The sequence below is a fragment of the Anabrus simplex genome, chromosome 3, assembly GCF_040414725.1.
Source record: "Anabrus simplex isolate iqAnaSimp1 chromosome 3, ASM4041472v1, whole genome shotgun sequence".
Lineage (NCBI taxonomy): Eukaryota > Metazoa > Arthropoda > Insecta > Orthoptera > Tettigoniidae > Anabrus > Anabrus simplex.
In genome coordinates, this window is record NC_090267.1 from 411,962,416 (window position 1) to 411,977,834 (window position 15,419).

Consider the following 15,419-nt stretch of genomic DNA (forward strand, 5'->3'; position numbering starts at 1 on the left):
CACATGTTTTACTTTGTATATATTTAAAAGAGCTAACTTAAATCATTCAATCTTTCCTGCGCAGCCATATTCTGCAAATTAACTTTTAAATATTTCAAGGATGAAAGAGAGCGTTCTGGTGTTGCAGTGGTTACATCAAACAGTTTCATTACTGGATGTATTGTTGGGAAAATATCACTGTCACAAAATATTAAGAGCAGAAATGAAGTCCATTGGTTCGGGATAATTACCTTTAGAAGAAACGTGTATATATTGTCTTTCTTTCTTAATCCACTTACCGTCCATTGTTGGTTCTTCCCTCGGACTCAGCGAAGAATCCCACCTCTACCACTTTAAGGACAGTCCTGGTGCGTGAGACTTTGGGTCGCGGGATACAACTGGTAAGGGTGACCAGAACCTCGCCCAGGCGGCCTGCTATGCCGAACAAGGGCGTTGTGGGGGGATGGGAAGATTGAAAGGAAGAACGAAAGAAGCGGTCGTGGCCTTAAGTTAGATACCATCCTGGCATTTGCCTGGGGGAAAAGTGGGAAACCACGGAAAATCACTTCGAGGATGACTGAGGTGGGAGTCGAACCCGCTCTACTCGGGCTGAGTGGACCCCGTTCCAGTCCTCGTACCACGTTTCAAATTTCATGGCGGAGCCGGGAGTCGAACCCGGGCCTCCAGGGGTGGCAGCTAATAACACTAATCACTACACCACAGAGGCGGACGTATTTGTATGTATGTATGTATGTATTAATGGAAGCATCAACACATTGTTTTACGACTTGCTTTACTTCGCACCGACACAGATAGGTCTTATGGCGACGATGGTATAGGAAAGGGCTAGGAGTGAGAAGGAAGCGGCCTGGCCTTAATTAAGGTACAGCCCCAGCATTTTCCTGGTGTGAAAATCGGACACCACGGAAAACCATCTTCAGGGCTGCCGACATTGGGATTCGAACCCACTATCTCCCGGATGCCAGCTCACAGCCGCGTGCCCCTGACCGCACGGCCAACTCTCCCGGTCGCATTTAAGTGACTGCAGCTATCGAGCTTGGCAATACACTATTGGCAAATACGTAATTCAAATTATAAGTAAACCAATGAGCTACCTAAAAACTTCATTTATATGGTTGCCTCAATCACATGTTCTAAACTTCAAATTTTCGGAGGAATGGGGGGGGGGGGGAGGTGATTCATCCCCCAATCCCCACCTCTGCATATGCCCCTGGCTTGAAGGTACTGAGACTGCCGAAGTCATTGCGCGAAAGAACAGTACAAAGCAGGGACCTCACGACGCTTGCTCAGGGTTAAGGTTAAAATTTCAGACGTGGCCGGAATAGAACCTGGGGCCCTCTGAACCGAAGGCAACTGCGCTGATCATTCAACCAAGGACCGGACGGATCGCAAATGAAGAGAGACTGAATCGAATTCGTGAGGCGGACAGTAGTAGTAGGTGTGCGCGCTAAGCTACTCCGTATACCGGTACCATTACTCCTAGGAACTGGCCACTCTGTACCCTGTGTTACGGCCGCTGCTGGGGGTTACAGCGAGGACCAGGAAGTAATAGAATGGGTGGGGCTGGAAACACAGTGTGGCTCACCTTGAGGTTCGCCAGTAGGTGAGTAGGCACGTACCATGGTAACATTTATCAGTATTAAAGAGTCACAGCCCTCAAGGCCAATGAGGGATCATCTGACGAGACTTGGGTATTAACGTGTCGCTGATTTCGTGTTTCTCTGCCTGTTACGTAAGACATGTAAATCTGTCCTTAACGGCGTTTACGTCAGTAGTGACTTGCTCACAAGTACAGTATAGATTGGACCAGAGGCACTGAACTTGGGAGCGTGGTTGGCGACTACGGTTCTCCTAGCTGATTTTTTTTTTTTTTTTTTTTGCTAGGGGCTTTACGTCGCACCGACACAGATAGGTCTTATGGCGACGATGGGATAGGAAAGGCCTAGGAGTTGGAAGGAAGCGGCCGTGGCCTTAATTAAGGTACAGCCCCAGCATTTGCCTGGTGGGAAAATGGGAAACCACGGAAAACCATCTTCAGGGCTGCCGATAGTGGGATTCGAACCTACTATCTCCCGGATGCAAGCTCACAGCCGCGCGCCTCTACGCGCACGGCCAACTCGCCCGGTCTCCTAGCTGAGTCTGGCTTCCTCTTAATCTTCACTTTCATCTTTCTTGTACGATCTCCTTTGTTCAATTCTTGTTCTCTTCCGATCCCGACGGTATAAGGTTTACGAGACATAGGGAGTCCTTCAATTAAGAACTTTCTTCGTTTTTTTAAACTTCATTCTGGAAAGGATCCCGCATCTTCCTTTTGCTTAGTGTTAATAGAGGATGGTTGCCCTGTTGCACTTCCTCCTAAAACAGTAATCACTACCACCCCCACAAGTGTAGACAAGACCAATTATGTTTGTTGAATACAAGGTTAAGTCAACATACAGACCCTGTAAATGAAAAATACACCACAGAGCGTGGTTGGGGCACGTACCTGTCAGCTTGCATTCGGGATAATGGGTTCGAATCCCACTGTCGGCAGACCTGAAGATGGTTTTCTGTGGTTTCCCATTTTCATACCAGGCGAATGCTGGGGTTGTACTTTAATTAAGGCCACGGTCGCTTCCTTCCCGCTCCTAACTCTTGCCTATTCTATCATCGCCATTAAGACCTATGTGTGTCGGTGTGACGTAAAGCAAATTCTAACAACAACGAAAAATAGAGCGAGCTAATTGGCCGCGTGGTTAGGATCGCGCAGCTGTGAGCTTGCATTAAGGAGATGGTGAGTTCGAATCCCACCATCGACAGGCCCTGAAGATGGCTTTCCGTGATCTCCCATTTTCAAATGCTGGGGCTGTATCTTAATTAAGGCCATTGCAGCTACCTTTCCAATGCTACCTTTCCTATGCCGTCGTCACCATAAGACCATTCAACCAAGTAGTCGGACTGCCTAGGAATGTAGGTTATTATTATTATTATTATTATTATTATTATTATTATTATTATTATTATTATTATTGAATTTCCCATTACATACCCTATTTTACAAGTAGTATGTTAGGGCTATAGATAGTGAGACTAAGTTGATACATGACAATTGAATTAAAATAGAGATGACTTATAAATGAGATGGAGAAATTTAACAAACACTTTTATAACAGCATCTTCTCTGAATTACCATAGTGAGAGGTGCTTGGTATTCTATATTACACATGTTTAAATGCAATGTAGTAGTTTGAAAACGATAAATTGTCCATTTTTTTATATTCCTAGAGTCTCTCTGACGGAGGGTTTTGTCCTTGACTATGCGTTCCTATTCGAAAGTTTTACTTCGACCCCACTATGGGCTACTTAAATTTCTGCGCCGTCTTTTGAATCTATCTGTATATTTGTAAGCAACTTCAAGTAATTTATCCATTAGGTTGCTTAGATGTAAGAAAAGGCTACCCGGCCTGAATATTGCCAGAATAAATCAAACGTATTGTATTGTATTCGCCGGACTGAGTGGTTCAGGCGGTTGAGGCGCTGGCCTTCTGATTCCAGCTTGGCAGGTTCGATCGTGGCTCAGTCTGGTGGTATTTTAAGGTGCTAAAAATACGTCAGCCTCGTATTGGTAGATTTACTGACACGTTTAAGAATTCCTGCGGGACTAAATTCCGACACCTCGGCATCTCCGAAAACCACAAAAGTAGTTAGTGGAACGTAAAGCAAATAACATTATTATTATTATTATTATTATTATTATTATTATTATTATTATTATTATTATTCTTTTTTGCTAGTTGCTTTACGTCGCACCGACACAGATAGGTCTTAGGGCGACGATAGGCAGGGAAGAGCTAGGAGTGGGAAGGAAGCGGCCGTGGCCTTAATTAAGGTACAACCCCAGCATTTGCCTGGTGTGAAATTGGGAAACCACGGCAAACCATTTTCAGGGCTGCCGACAGTGGGATTCGAACCTACTATCTCCCGAATACTGGATACTGGCCGCACTTAAGCGACTGCAGCTATCGAGCTCGGTATTATTATTATTATTATTATTATTATTATTATTATTATTATTATTATTATTATTATTATTATTATTATTATTGTGCTGTATTGTATTGTGTTTCCTGACTAATCTTATTGCTAATGACATATTTAATTTTTGTTGACAGGTGGGGGTGGAGACCCTCGGACACGACGACGTCGAGGGATGTACTCGAGACGTGAGACGTTAGACATACCTCGACCTTCTAGTCGACCACTGCTAGACAGCAGTGGCTCTCAGCAGAACAGAGACATCGATCAGCACGACAGCGACTCGGATGAGTACGTCAGCGCTTGCCCTACTCCTGACGTCCATGTTGAAGGCGACGACTTCAGCCTCGATACCTTGTTCCAGCGACGTCCGAGCAATCGCAAGGTAGAATTCGCTTGCCGCGCATCTGTATATGAAACACCTCCGGCTGAAGTTGACGATCCTACCTGGAACAAGTTCTTCAATTCATCGAAAAGTGATAATATATCTCTCTGTCACAGCACAGACGCGAACCCTGTCGATCAATATTTACCTCAATCAGCGCGTCAATCACAGGATTTAAATTCTGAACATCGAGATATTAAAGATTTGGAAGAATCTAATTTAAACGATATTACAACGAATTCTCGTCCAGTTTCCGATATTTATTCATCAGTATTCGAGGATAACTCTGTTAATAAACCGTATCTTGATGCTGATACTGAAGATTACGATCTAGCCCTTCTGTTTGATAGACAACGGAGTTCTCGTGGGAAGAAGAGAGCAGTTTCAACTCAGATACACAGACATTCATTGCCCCCTCCACAAGATCAGCCAGACCGGAGCCCAGCTATGAGTTATCAGAGTACTAGTGAACCCTGTCATATGAACTCGGAAGATAGCGGAGACCCGAGCGTCAGCCGACGACTCTTGGATCTTGTTAATGCACTGGCGGATAATTTGGGCCAAACACCAGAGCGAGGAACTGCCTCGGACAAGGATGACATTCTGTCAGGGTGTCAGATTAATCTGGCTTTTGAAGATACTGAACCCGATCTACCATTCGACCCTCGATACCTGGATATAACACAGTCGGACTTCGATCATCTCCCGTGGTATTTTCAAGATTCTGAAGATGATCTATCTAATCTAATATATCCGGGCGGAGAACTGCCTTCAAAGCGGCCACATTCAATTGCAGTACCTAACGAACTTACTGGTAATGAAAATGATTTTATGAGAGGCCATCCTTCTAGAGCAACTGTTGGTGCGATAAAGGGAGTGAACAGTTATCACGTTCCAGATAGACCAGTATCTGCTACCGAAATTACTGGCATTTGTATTGAAAATACAACACCGACAGTAAATGAACCTTTCACCCGCTCTCATCCCTCGAGATCAACAATTGGCGTGCCATCAAGACACAAGGGGTCGCAGTTTTCACAAAATCTTCAAGAAAATAGTGCTATTTCAGAGAGCCCAGAATTTTCTAGAAACCATGCAGTGAGATCTACTGTCTGTGTTCCAAATAGGGGAAGGGAAAATGAGGGGCTCGGTTCTCGTTATCATCAAAAGTATAATACAGGGGAAAGATATACAGTGTTTGAAAGGCCTTCTTCAGGCCGATCTACTCTTACAGTATCGAGTGAAAGTGAGTGTTACGAGCAGCCAGTGTACGAATCAAGTAGTTCAAGTGACGAGGATACCGAATGTGAACCTACGGTGCCACGAAGAGATTATTCGAACTCATCTCGTCAGACGCAGCTGAGACCGGAGTCAGCGCCAGAAGTTCCTTCTACAATGAATCGACTAGGTTCAACTAGAAGAAATCACCGTAGAATATCGGCTGACGAGAGTAGCTCGCCTCCGGTTGATAACAGAATGTCAGTGGAGTCAAGGTGAGTACGCTAAGGACAAGTGTCCCTTAACCTTAATTAGACCTGGCTGGGCAATATTTCTTGAAAGATTCTGAAGCCCAGCCTTGGTAGAAATATGCAACTTTCAATTCTGCTATGATTTTCTTACAGACCATACCGATTATATTTTATAATCATTTTTGTGCAAATAATCATAATCTTCTTCTTATTTTTCCTGGTATTATACAAATGATTTGGTGTTGGTACTGTATGTTTATATCTGTTAGGTTCTTCAGTTTTCCAAAACGAATTTTGAATAAATAAATTTATATACTACGTGACTGAGAACTTAACTGGAGAGCTGGAAAAATCCAAAGAAAAGTAGCTAGATTTGTTCTGAGCGATTTCCAGGAAAAGAGCAGTGTTACGAAAATGTTGCAAAGTTTGAGCGGGGAAGACTTGGGCGAAAGGAGACGAGCTGCTCGACTAAGTGGTATGTTCCGAGCTGTTAGCGGAAAGATGGCGTGGAATGACATTAGTAGACGAATACGTTTGAGTGGTGTTTTTAAAAGTAGGAAAGATCACAATATGAAGATAAATTTGGAATTCGAGAGGGAAAATTGGGAAAAATGTTCGTTTAAAGAAAGAGGAGTTAGGGACTGGAATAATGTACCAAGGAAGATGTTCAATACATTTCCAAATTCTTTGCAATTATTTAAGTAAAGACTAGGTAAAAAAAAAAAAAAGCGAATCTGCCACCTGGGCGACTGCCCTAAATGCAGATCAGTGGTGATTGATTGATTGGATTTGATTGATTGATTGATTGATTGATTGATTGATTGATTGATTGATTGATTGATTGATTGATTGATTGATTGTGATAGACTGCGTGGTTGGGACGTTATGGTATGTAAGCGACTTCGTAATTTCGAAATTAAAATTCGCCGCAGTTATTTCATAGAACGAATATTATCACATTATTATTGCTGTTATTAATACAAGTAATAGTGTTTATGTGTGCAATATTTATCTTTCAATACGTGTACATATAATTTAAGTAGTCACTGTTTAACGCCAAGACCCTACTTGTTTTATGACGTATTATCTATAGGCCTAGTATGTATCCTTTATGAAGTATTGTTTCTCATGACTAATTTATATTTTCTTTGTTCTATGCGCATTGCTAACTTTACTTATTATGTATTTATTCTAACTTATCTTGTTAACGTATCTAATTCAATGATAGTGTATCTTTACCGAGCTCGATATCTGCAGTCGCTTAAGTGCGGCCAGTATTCAGTATTCGTGATACAGTGGGCTCGAATCCCACTGTCGGCAAACCTGAAGATGGTTTTCCGTAGTTTCACATTTTCACACCAAGAAAATGCTGGGGCTGTACCTTAATTAAGGCCATGGACGCTTCCTTCCCACTGCTATCCCTTTTCTGTCCCGTCGTCATAAGACCTATCTATGTCGGTGCAACGTAAAGCCACTTGCAAAAAAAAAAAAGGTATATCCTTATTATATTGTAATTATGTGGTTAAGTATAAGAGAGGGCCACGATCCCCAACATCACTATTGCTAAAGACCTCGATAAATAAATAAATAAATAAATAAATAAATAAATAAATAAATAAATAAATAAATAAAAAGAAGACCTATGGTAACGGAATAATACCTGAAAAAGATGCGACTTATTTACAACAGAATTACATGTTTCGTGCTTGAAAGAACATCATCCGATTCTATCAAATCACACTCAGAATATTTAGAAATGTATAACATACATACATACATTATCATTATAGACTGTTATGCCTTTCAGCGTTCAGTCTGCGAGCCTCTGAGAATTTACTAAACGTCGCCACAATCCTCGATTTGCAACTAGCGTTGTGGCCTCGTTTAGTTCTATACCTCTTATCCTTAAATCGTTAGAAACTGAGTCTAACCATCGTCGTTTTGGTCTCCCTCTACTTATCTTACCCTCCGTAGCAGAGTCCATTATTCTCCTAGGTAACCTATCCTCGTCCATTCGCCTCACATGACCCCACCACCGAAGCCGGTTTATGCGTACAGCTTCATCCATCGAGTTCATTCCTAAATTAGCCTTTATCTCCTCATTTCGAGTAGCCTCCTGCCATTGTTCCCACCTGTTTGTACCAGCAATCATTCTTGCTACTTTCATGTCTGTTACTTCTAACTTATGAATAAGATATCCTGAGTCCACCCAGCTTTCGCCCCCGTAAAACAAAGTTGGTCTGAAAACAGACCGATGTATAGATAGTTTCATCCGGAAGCTGACTTCCTTCTTACAGTTGATCGCAACTGCGAGCTCACTGCATTAGCTTTACTACATCTTGATTCAATCTCACTTACTATATTACCATCCTGGGAGAACACACAACCTACTTGAAATTATCGACCTGTTCTAGCTTTGTATCACCAATCTGACATTCAATTCTGTTGAATTTCTTACCCACTGACATCAGTTTAGTCTTCGAGAGGCTAATTTTCATACCATACTCATTGCACCTATTTTCAAGTTCCAAGATATTAGACTGCAGGCTTTCGGCACAGTCTGCCATTAAGACCAAGTCGTCAGCATAGGCCAAACTGCTTACTACATTTCCACCTAACTGAATCCCTCCCTGCCATTTTATACCTTTCAGCAGATGATCCATGTAAATTACGAACAGCAAAGGTGAAAGATTACAGCCTTGTCTAACCCCTGTAAGTACCCTGAACCAAGAACTCATTCTACCATCAATTCTCACTGGTGCCCAATTGTCAACATAAATGCCTTTGATTGATTTTAATAATCTACCTTTAATTCCATAGTCCCCCAGTATGGCGAACATCTTTTCCCTCGGTACCCTGTCATATGCTTTCTCTAGATCTACGAAACATAAACACAACTGCCTATTCTTCTCGTAGCATTTTTCAATTACCTGGCGCATACTGAAAATCTGATCCTGACAGCCTCTCTGTGGTCTGAAACCACACTGGTTTTCATCCAACTTCCTCTCAACAACTGATCGCACCCTCCCTTCCAAGATGCTAGTGAATACTTTGCCTGGTATGCTAATCAATGAGATACCTCGATAGTTGCTGCAATCCTTCCTGTTCCCTTGCTTATAGATAGGTGCAATTACTGCTTTTGTCCAATCTGAAGATACCTTACCAACATTCCACACTAATTTTACTACGCTATGAAGCCATTTCATCCCTGCCTTCCCACTATACTTCACCATTTCAGGTCTAATTTCATCTATTCCTGCTGCCTTATGACAATGGAGTTTTTTTACCATCCTTTCCACTTCCTCAAGCTTAATTTCACCAACATAATTTTTCTCCTCCCCATGAGCTTGGCTGTGTGCAACACCACCAGGATGATTTCCTTTTACATTGAGAAGATACTCAAAATATTCCCTCCACCTCTCCAGTGATTCCCTGGGATCTATTGTGAGTTCACCTGAATTACTCAAAACACTGTTCAGGTATAAACATATGTTTATTTCTGTTTAAATAGGCTACTTAAAAACTTGAAATTTGGAACATCTTGATAAGTTTCAAATTTCACGTAAGGATTTAAACAGAAATAAATATAAATGTGTATACATTTCTAAATATTTTTACAATACCTTTTCTTTTTCAGATAGTTTATATACTTATTCCAAATTGATGGAGGCAGACTGTAGAACCGGCTCCATGGCTAAATGGTTAGCGTGCTGGCCTTTGGTCACAAGGGCCCCGGGTTCGATTCCCAACAGGGTCGGGAATTTTAACCATAACTGGTTAATTTCGCTGGCATGGGGTCTGGATGTATGTGTCGTCTTCATCGTCATTTCATTCTCATCACGACGCGCAGGTTGCCTACGGGAGAGGTCGCCTACGGGAGTCTAATCAAAGGACCTGCATCTGGCGAGCCGAACATGTCCTCGGGCACTCCCAGCACTAAAAGCCATACGCCATTTCAATTTCCTTCCTATACTTATTCCAAATTGGTGGAGGCAGACTGTAGAACCTAAAAGTTATAAATTAACTAAGTCGAGACTGTATACTTTTCCTGATGCCAACCCTATGTGGAGGAATGTGTTCACTATTGCGTGTTTCTGTGGTGGTTGATAGTGTGATGTGATTCATGTAAATGAAGATGCGTGTTAAAACGAACACAAATACCCAGTCCCTGAGCTAAAGAAATTAACCAGAGCCTGGAATCGAAACCAGAGTCCTCTCCACCTAAGGTCACTGCGCTGAACATTTAATCAAGGAACCAGGCAGTTCATGTTCACATACCATAATCGTAATTTACACAATGTTCAAAAAGTGATTATATCTAGATTGTCTTGTAGATTCCTGGAAGTTGAAATATTATTCGTCTTTAACATCAGGTGCAATGAGAGTTGTTATTATTACAGTAAAGTTATCTGTTAAAAATAGTCAGTTGACAGGTTAAAATTCCGAACTGTCCAAATGTTTAAATATCACTAACAATAAGTTTGGATCAAACCTGTTTTCTAGCTGCACTGAACTGTAACAGGCTAATTTCCACACGTAATTGCATGTTTCAGTATTCTTTAGCTTTTATTTTATCAATAATATTTAGACTACACTTGTCGGGCTGAGTGGCACGTAAAAGAACTTCTGCGGGACAAAATTCCGGCACCTCGGCGTCTTCGAAAACGGTAAAGAAGTAGTTAGTGGGACGTACAACCAGTAGTATGATTAAAAGTACACTTCAACTCCTTGCCTGAAGCAAATTCATAATTCTGTTCAGTCTCTTCATAGGTAAAGGGTAATCGCTGCTAGAGTGATTATCTGTAATGTTCCTTGAAAGCACTGCTTCTCGATACTAATTAGTATTTGAACGTCCGACTCGTTGCCTGAATGGTCAGCGTACTGGCCTTCGGTTCAGAGGGTCCCGGGTTCGATTCCCGGCCGGCTCGGGGATTTTAACCTTCATTGGTTAATTCCAGTGGCCCGAGGGCTGGGTGTTTGTGCTGTCCCCAACATCCCTGCAACTGACACACCACACATAACACTATCCTCCACCACAATAACACGCAGTTGCCTACACATGGCAGATGCCGCCCACCCTCATCGAAGGGTCTGCCTTACAAGGGCTGCACTCGGCTAGAAATAGCCACACCAAATTATAATTATTATATTATAGTATTTGAACCCCTAGTTCGTTTCTTTCACTCTCTCTCAACCGGCGACCTAGGATGCTATTTTCTCCTAAGGTAAAAATAATCCCGAATTACTTAGAAAGTTCACTGCAGGAATATCCTACGATTCTTCATGACTTATCACTCAATGGAACTTCTCTGCAGTTTAAAGACAAAGTCAAAAATCTAGGACAACTTATGGACAAACTTCTCAGTTGACATGAGCATATCGTAAATATATGTCAGCGAATGTTTTATTCCTTACATGTTATGAAAAAAAGAACCTAGAGAATTATTGCCATTAAAAGTAAGGAAACTACTAGTACAAAGTCATACAATGTCTATCTTTGAATACTGTGACGCAGATAACTTTCAACTAGCCCATAATGCATGTGTTAGTTATATTCGACGTACCACTGCTCCATCATATCTCGCCAGCTTTCTCCGAAATCGTTGATAGTGTAAGGCTTTGGGTTTCCCTCAGCTTACGCGATAAACTAGGGCGAGGTTAATTCCTAGGGGCAAAGGTCGCCGGGCGTTGAGTAGACAGTTCATGCCGAGGTAACTAACACTAAAAGCCTTTAACTCTTCCAGGCACCTTCAGAGCCTGCATGGAGATCGGTTAACTTGCTTTACGTCGCACCGACGCAGATAGGTCTTATGGTGACGATAGGATAGGATAGGATAGGATAGGATAAGATAGGATAGGCCCAAGAGTGGAAGGAAGCGGCCGTAGCCTTAATTAAGATATAGCCCCAGTATTTTTCTGGTGTGAAAATGGGAAACCACGGAAAACCATCTTCAGGGTTGCCTACAGTGGGGTTCGAACCCACTGTCTTTCGGATGCAAGGCTTTGCTTTAAATATTTAAAAAATATTTCATGGTAACATCTGAAAATATTTTTTTATCTGTAAATAATACGTACCAGCTTCAAGTGTTTGTTGGTGTACAAACGACCTGTTTATCTGTGTTATTATGGAGTGTGCAGTATGAGGTGTTGGATTCTATATTGTAAAATATTCCCCAAATAATAATAATAATCATAATAACAATAATAATAATAATAATAATAATATTTTTGTTGCTAGTGGTTTAACATCGCACTAACACATTGAAAGTTTTCAGCGACGCAAGGATTGTAAACCGCTACAATTGGGAAGGTACGGTTATGGCCTTAATTAAGGTACAGCCCCAACATTTGTCTGGTGTGAAAATGAGGAAACCACGGTAAAACATCTTCAGGGCTGCAGACGGTGGGATTCGAACCCACAATCTCCCGAATGGAACCTCACAGCTACGCGACCCTAACCGCACGGCCAATTCGCTCGGTGGTGTGGTAATAATAATAATAATAATAATAATAATAATAATAATAATAATAATAATATCAGAGTATGTTTGGCTATGCAGCGCTTTTGGTTGGCCACTTGTCTATTATGATGAGGATGAGCTTTATGTGGTCGAGTCGCAGTGCAGTTAACTGACATTGAGAAAGACTTCATTACGAGGGGCTTGCGTCGGTAGATTTAAGTTACCCTTTTTCAGAGAATTCCGGTACTCCAGTAACTTTTAAAGTTTATAATAATAATAATAATAATAATAATAATAATAATAATAATATATTATGCATTATATTATTATTAGTAGTAGTATTAGTAGTAGCAGTATTTAAAGTCTTTCCAACAACTCTGGGTCTTGAAAACGTAGGATAACGAGGATTTTACCGTAGTTCCCTTAAGTTTACATTCTGTCGATGACTTGTATTGCTCTATATGTTCGTAATTAACTGAAGCTAGTGTCCTAGGCGTAGAGGTTACGTACGACCCTAATATTAGCCAGGAGTTTCTGAGGGGAAACCGAGGAAAGTCACTTTTGGGATGACCAGTAGTAGGATTTGAACTCACTACTATTCGTAATGTTGGTACCTAAAGCAGCGTACGCTCCGTTATAGCGATAGTTTTATAAATACTAGACAAACCCGGGAATCGAGCTCTAGCCAGCCCGGTGGAAAACTTCTTAGTTAACGCCAAGGTCACTGCGGCAGATGTTTACGTCTCTGTGGAACATACGCTTACATTTACTGCGTCCTAAATGCTGCCTTATCTACTCTTATCTTACGTACCAATTAGTTTTGCTATGTATTCTGGATTAGAGGCAACTATAAAAGTAACCTTCACTTGAAGTTATTATCACCTGACTAGAAATGTTAATAACAATTAGTATGTATGTCTACCCCTAGTCTCATTTCCTGTGGGTTGTAGATGAGATGAGATAAGATAACATTATGACATACTTTTACGGCCGGATGCCCCTCCTAACGCCAACCTTGATTGAAGAGCTAATGAAAATGAAATGAATGATTGTGAATGAAATTGGGTAAGGAGGTGAAAGGAATCGGCTGTGGTCTATGAATAAGAACTGTGCCGGCATTTGCCTGGAAGTCAAAATGGGAAAATTACAGAAAACCATTCTCAGGGCAGCCGACGGTGGGGTTCGAACTTAGTTGGCTCATGAATTTAGATCAGGGCCTCTCAAACGCCCAAAATCTCACGCGTGCAAACCGAGGCGCAGAGGTTCCGTGCACCGTGCATCGGCCTGGCTCGGCTTGGTTCGGACCAGCGTGTTGTCTCGGGGCGACTCGTTTAAGCTCGGCTCAACTCTGCTCGGATAGTGGAGCGCTGCAGAGCAAGTGAGGAAGGAACAGACAAGCGGAATGAGCGAGACAGACGTAGGGAAACAGAGAGAGACAGTGCTATTGTTTAAAATCCAGGCGTGGGGTCTGCACTCTGGTCAACGAGCGAAATCGTATTTTGCACCTTGCGCCGCGCAGTGCACTGGTGCATGCACCCTTAGTGGCCCTGATATAGAGCTTGGCTCCATAGCCGTAGCGCATTAACACGCGCGACCTCTCAGCTCGGTCACCGTATCACTTTTATATTTAATACATATAATCTAAATAAATATGCGAAATTAAAAGATTAACCACTAGATGTTGTTTTTAGCACGAATTATTCCAGTTCAGGTACTCGAGTTTCAACTTTATTGAAAGTCTCTTTGAAGCTATATATACAAGTTTTGTTACGCAAAGGCAGACTCTGTAGATTAGTCTTACAAACCAAGGTGCATGTAAGTACCAAACAGAAAATAAGTAACGTATATATCAAGAAAACCGCTGAACAAACCCGTAGTGTGAAAGTTAAACGTCAACACAAGTTACAGACAAATGAGAATCCGGTAGTGGAAAAGAGGTCGAACTTTACAATGTATAGGGTCTCTCGTATAAAGTAAGACGAAAAGACCAGCTCGACAGCTGCAGCCGCTTAAGTGCGGCCAGTATCCAGTACTCGGGAGATAGCGGGTTCGAACCCAACTGTCGACAGCCCTGAAGATGGTTTTCAGTGGTTTCCCATTTTTACACCAGGTAAATGCTGGGGCTGTACCTTCATTAAGGCCACGGCCGCTTCCTTCCTATTCCTAGGCCTTTCCTATCCCATCGTTGCCATAAGACCTATCTGTGTCGGTGCGACGTAAAACAGATAGCAAAAAGACGGAACGCAAGGTGTTTGTACCCTGCCCTATGGCAGTTGCCTCAGCCGAACATTTTCTTTCGGTTTACCCCACAAATAAAAATCACACACTGTTAGATCTGGAGAACGAGGGGGAAATAGACCATTTTTGCAGTAGGAGCAGTGGATGAATCTTGTTGAAACCAACCACGCGATTTTTGTTCTTCCGTTAACTGATGGGAGAAAATGTCATCTTGGTACCTCTCTTCATTTACTGTCTCGAAAAAATAGGCCCGATTATTCGTCTCGCACCAACAGCATATCAAACAGCAATCTTCCTATCATAATGAGGGACTTTATGAACACCATTAGGATTTTCTGCACACCAATAGCGAGAGATATGACTGTTCACGGGACCATTGAGAAGAAACCAGAAGTTTCACATCCGAAAACACGGTGTTGCAATGATAACTGTCTCACTATTTTAACAGCTGAGATTCAGACTGGCGACTCATACTTGACAGGTCGAACACATGCTGGCTACTTGCAAGGTCAAGTACTATGCCCGCGCCTCCCATACTGCAGCGTACGTCTCGGAGAGTAAGAATGCCGTTTCGACGGTCTTAGTTTATATGAAAGAGCCTGTATTAACCATAGAGTGTTCCGGGAAGAAAGTTCGTTCATTTTACATGTCTCCTGCTTATTTGTGATACACTTGTGTATTGCTATAATTTCTAAAGAATATAATGTGGAGCCCTTGGTTTCAGTTTGAAGAATTTTGAGATGCTGGCCCGCTGTTCTTCCAATATGACTGCGGAATGTTAACTTAGCATCGTATAATGTACCAAGGTCATTGCATTCTTCAAAATTTCCACTAACATCGAGTATGTTCATT

The 15,419-nt window shown here is 42.0% G+C and overlaps 1 protein-coding gene across 2 annotated transcripts in view; it reads left to right on the forward strand.

Moving 5' to 3' along the window:
* bdg (bedraggled) overlaps positions 1–15,419 on the forward strand; it is an 842,871-nt gene that overhangs the window by 393,994 nt on the left and 433,458 nt on the right. For both annotated transcript variants that reach the window (XM_067143397.2, XM_067143396.2), the window contains exon 2: positions 4,152–5,892. In XM_067143397.2, the coding sequence (XP_066999498.2) occupies positions 4,190–5,892 (1,703 nt within the window). In that variant the 5' untranslated portion in view covers positions 4,152–4,189. The remainder of the gene's footprint in view (positions 1–4,151; positions 5,893–15,419) is intronic.